Source organism: Schistocerca americana, chromosome 9 (genome assembly GCF_021461395.2).
Source record: "Schistocerca americana isolate TAMUIC-IGC-003095 chromosome 9, iqSchAmer2.1, whole genome shotgun sequence".
In the NCBI taxonomy this organism is placed as follows: domain Eukaryota; kingdom Metazoa; phylum Arthropoda; class Insecta; order Orthoptera; family Acrididae; genus Schistocerca; species Schistocerca americana.
Window position 1 is genome coordinate 156660916 of NC_060127.1, and position 4894 is coordinate 156665809.

Below are 4894 nucleotides of genomic sequence, written 5' to 3' on the forward strand. Positions count from 1 at the left end.
TTCTAGATGTCAGCTAGAAACTAACCATTCTCAATGCATTATCATTCTTGATCAATGCATGTAATGTACTACTATTGTACTACTACTGTAGTATTCAATGAACTGTGGATGAAGCCCGACCAGCAGGCATTACATGCATTGATAAAAAATTTTAGTGCATTGAGAATGGTTGGTTTCTAGCTGAAATCTACATCTGCCGATAAAATTTAAAAAGGACGACTGATAGCTGAAGTATACAAGTCAATATAACAGTCGCCGAGTGCAACAGCCTTCTGAATGTAAGGTAACCTGATTCCTTTCGTTGTTGAAGAAGGTCCATTTCACTCACTGGCCACGTATGGAAAATCTTGCAATCTTGCATGTCGCATTCATGCCACCATTGCTCCAACATTTTCACATTTAACACTCCAATCACTGCTTCACGCCTGTTGACATGCAGTTTCGATCGGAGTGTGATAAGTGAGGGCCAATATTTGCCCTCAATATTACAACACATCGGTCCAGCCACTCTTAACTTCCTCCAACCCCTTCACATAGATGTGCTATTCTGGTGTAGTAACTGCATGTATACCATTCATCACTGCCTCATACAGCTGACCCCGGCTTTGATGGTGCTGGTTTTTCATCAACCACTCTACAATGGTTGCACCCAGCACATAGTAGAGTATCATCCAGTGCAGACTGAAATCACCACATGCAACCATGCTACTTCATGGACAACCCACCATCTGAAATGAAACTTCCTTCGTAACAAATCAGTTGTCTCTGTTGCAGAATCTTTTGGGATCAAAGAAGACATCGGCCATGCTTCTGGAATAACACAGCAATGAACAATCTCATGCAATATCATACTCTATTCCTCGGTGTGAGAGAGTTGTTTTCCCTCCTACCTTGAGTAAGATGAGGCAACGGCCTTGCCGCAGTGGATACACCGGTTCCCGTAAGATCACCGAAGTTAAGCGCTGTCGGGCGTGGCCAGCACTTGGATGGGTGACCATCTAGGCCGCCATGCACTGTTGCCATTTTTCGGGGTGCACTCAGCTTCGTGATACCAATTGAGGAGCTACTCGACCGAATTGTAGCGGCTCCGGTCACAGAAAACCATCGTAACGACCAGGAGAGCGGTGTGCTGACCACAAACCCCTCCGATCCGCATCCTCATCTGAGGATGACACGGCGGTCGGATGGTTCCGGTGGGGCACATGTGGCCTGATGATGGAGTGCTTTCTTTGAGTAAGATGCCTTCCTCTTGCACACTCAACTGGGAACAGACACTTCCATATGCATCCAAAACGATTTTCTCCTGATCTCTGCTGCTGCTATTGGCAGAACGTGAATGACGATGCCCATACAACTGGATTTATATTATGAGGGGGGGAGGGCGGGGGCAAGGGAAACTTAATAGCTAGTTGCCCAGCGGGGCGTGACCTCATCCTAGAGCCCTATCTTGGCTTGTATTTGTACACCACATGGCTGACCATAAATTTTGCCTTGTATTGAACCTGTGGCTGGTAACCCTCGCTTTCCTAGCGTTTTTAGTACACGCAATTTCCCAAGAGGCTTGACCTCGTTGTCTGTACTCTTAATGGTACAGCTTATGCGTGACCTTCAATTTCCTGTCAGTTTTAGGTCATACAATTGGGAGTGTACCAGGTAACAACGTTATTATGTCACCGGATGTGACGCGCCATCTAATGTTTATCTTTGCTTGTATTGGTATTGCTACGCTATTGACAGGTCTTACAAGGGAACCTCCCCATCGCACCCCCCTCAGATTTAGTTATAAGTTGCCACAGTGGATAGGCCTTGAAAAACTGAACACAGATCAATCGAGAAAACAGGAAGAAGTTGTGTGGAACTATGAAAAAAATAAGCAAAATACACAAACTGAGTAGTCCATGCGCAAGATAGACGACATCAAGGAGAGTCAGGAGCGCCGTGGTCCCGTGGTTAGCGTGAGCAGCTTCGGAACGAGAGGTCCTTAGTTCAAGTAATACCTCGAGTGAAAAGTTTAATTTTTCTATTTTCAGACAATTATTATCTGTCCGTGCGTCCGATGGGAGGTAACTGCGTCGTAGTATGGGGACTCTACACCTAAACAAACTGCGAAACAAATCATATGTTTTGACAGAGCACAGGGAAAACTGTGCGACTGTGAAACTGTTGCATTCATTTGTAGCAGTTTATGTGACAAACTCTTATGTTTTCATCACTTTTTTGGGAGTGATTATCACATCCACAAGAAAACCTAAATCGGATAAGGTAGAAGAATCTTTTTACCCATTCGCCAAGTGCACAAGTCCTGTCATGTGAAGCACATGCCGTCACGAGTGTCGTATAGAATATATCAGACGTGTTTTACTGTGGAGGAATCGGTTGACCTATGACCTTGCGATCAAATGTTTTCGGTTCCCATTGGAGAGGCACGTCCTTTCGTCTACTAATCGCATGGTTTGGCGGTGCGGTCGCAAAACACAGACACTAAACTTATTACAGTGAACAGAGACGTCAATGAACGAACGGACAGATCATAACTTTGCGAAAATAAGGAAAGTAAACTGTTCACTTTTTTGTGAATCTCATTTTGTTCTACATTGTACGTTGACTATGTTCGTGGCGGACGTCCTATGATACTTGCTCTAGTTGTTCATTGATCCGTTCACTCAGTTTTATTACAGAGGGTAGCTAAACCCTCTGACCGAACACGCTCAGCTACTGTGCCGGTGTTCACTCGAGGTAAGACTTGAACCAAGGACCTCTCGTTCAGCAGCTGCTCACGCTAACCACGGGACCACGGCGGTCATGAGCTCACACTCTCCTTGATGTTGCCTATTTTACCCGTGGACTACTCAGTTTGTATATTTTGCTTATTTTTTTCGTAGTTCCACACAACTTCTTCCTGTTTTCTCGATTGATCTGCGTTCAGTTTTTCAAAGCCTATCCACTGTGCCAACTTATAATTAAATCTGAGGGGGGTGCGATGGGGACGTTTCCTTGTTAGAGGTAGCTAAAGACATCTGGATTCGTCAGTTGCAGACTTAACATTGACGATGGTCCCAATAACGAATTATTGTGTGGGTCTCCACCTTATCAATGGCCCATGCACAGTACTATAGAGTGGGGATTTCAGTGCGTTCCAGGACTGAAGACATGTACCAGCTCTCTCTTTGTCTCTTTCTGTTTCTTTCCGTCTCTCTTTGTCTTTTTCTCCTATCTCTCTTTTTTCTGTCTCTTTTTCAACTGTACTATTTCTCTTTGTCTTTTTTTTTTCACCTCTCTTTGTCTACTATTTCTGTGTCTCTGTCTTCTTTTTACATCCATATTTGTCATTTTTTCTGTCTCTCTCTGCCTCATTCAGTCATTCGATGACAGAAGTCCATTTCTTCCAGAAACCTTCTGGATACGTGCTACACAATGGCCCACCAGGCGGAAGAGTTGTCAGAGTCGCTCGCGTGTGTCTACCTTCCGGATACCCACTGCACAATGGAGCGACAGATGAAAGAGCTGTCGGAGATGCTTACGTGCCAGGTGTGTTGGGAAACACTGACGCGCCCTATTTACAGATGCAAGTTCGAGCACCTGATGTGCCAAGAGTGCTTCCCGACGCTCAGGAAGTGTCCCTCGTGCCGAGAACAGCTGGAGCCCAACCTGCGCTCTCTTTCCATGGAGCGGGTGGCGGACATCGTGCGCATTCCGTGCAAATACAGCGAGGTGGGCTGCTCGGAACTGCTCCAGCCCAAGTGCAAGCGGTGGCACGAGGAGAGGTGCGCCTTCAGGCCAGATGCGAGCGCCGTCCAGTGCCCGCTGGTGTACTCGTGCTGTTGGGCGGGCAGTCGGGGAGCTGTGGAGGAGCACGTGCGCCAGGACCACCGAGGAGAGCTGGTCGCGGCGCCAGACGGCGCCTTCAGCACCGTTGCCCCATTCGTGACCGTGCTGGAGTTCGACTCGGCGCTCTTCGTGCTGCGGGCAGAGTCCGTCACGGTGGAAGACTTCACGTCGCATTACGTGCACGTGGGCCACGTAGCACAAGGCTCGCGTGCGGCGGAAGCTCGCTACCTCTTCGAGGTTCGGCAGCACCCGGATGGGGAGTTCTACAAAGGGCACGTGACCGACTACAGGCAGTCGCTGCAGGAACTGGGGGCCAACGGTGGCTGCCTCTCATTTGTCACTCAGTTCGATCAGCCCGATGACGTCTCTTACACTGGCACGATCAAAAAACTTCCCTTCAAGATTGTAATCGAATGACATGTGTATGTAGTCACTTTATATAAGAATATACAGCCTACAGTTGCAGGTTAACTTTATCGTTTACCTAGGTGTCAACGTTAGTAATAACGTCTTCTTCAGAACATAAAATATTATTTAAATTTTTGCCTAAAACAAGCCATGTCCTAAGTCAACTTTATAAACCTGATGCATAACAATAAGGTTGTGTCACTTCTATCAAACAATCTGTAGCAAATTCACTTCAAGCCCGTTGTATGGGCCTCGTCGTGTCATTAGAAGTCTCTAATGACGCGACGAGGCCCATACAACGGGCTTAAAGTGAATTTGCTACAGCATGTTTAATGTTGTTGTTGTTGTAGTCTTCAGTCTTGAAACTGGTTTGATGCAGCTCTCCATGCTACCCTATCCTGTGCAAGCTTCTTCATCTCCCAGTACCTACTGCAGCCTACATCCTTCTGAATCTGCTTAGTGTATTCATCTGTTGGTCTCCCTCTACGATTTTTACCCTCCACGCTGCCTTCCAATGCTAAATTTGTGATCCCCTGACGCCTCAGAACATGTCCTACCAACCGGTCCCTTCTTCTTGTCAAATTGTGCCATAAACTCCTTTTCTCCCCAATTCTATTCAGTACCCCCACATTAGTTATGTGATCTACCCATCGAATCT

The 4894-nt window shown here is 46.7% G+C and overlaps 1 protein-coding gene and 1 pseudogene across 1 annotated transcript; both read left to right on the forward strand.

The window, feature by feature from the left end:
* The first annotated feature begins 904 nt into the window (after positions 1–904).
* Positions 905–1022, forward strand: LOC124551608 (annotated as a pseudogene).
* A 2392-nt stretch (positions 1023–3414) lies between these two features.
* LOC124550763 (E3 ubiquitin-protein ligase siah-1-like) lies at positions 3415–4245 on the forward strand. Its single transcript, XM_047125486.1, has one exon. It carries the CDS (start codon positions 3415–3417, stop codon positions 4243–4245), a length of 831 nt encoding a protein of 276 aa, XP_046981442.1.
* The last annotated feature ends 649 nt before the right edge of the window (positions 4246–4894 follow it).

What these genes read in the sequence shown, in the direction of transcription:
- LOC124550763 (XM_047125486.1), top strand. Translation starts at nt 3,415, where the DNA reads ATGGCCCACCAGGCGGAAGAGTTGTCAGAGTCGCTCGCGTGTGTCTAC.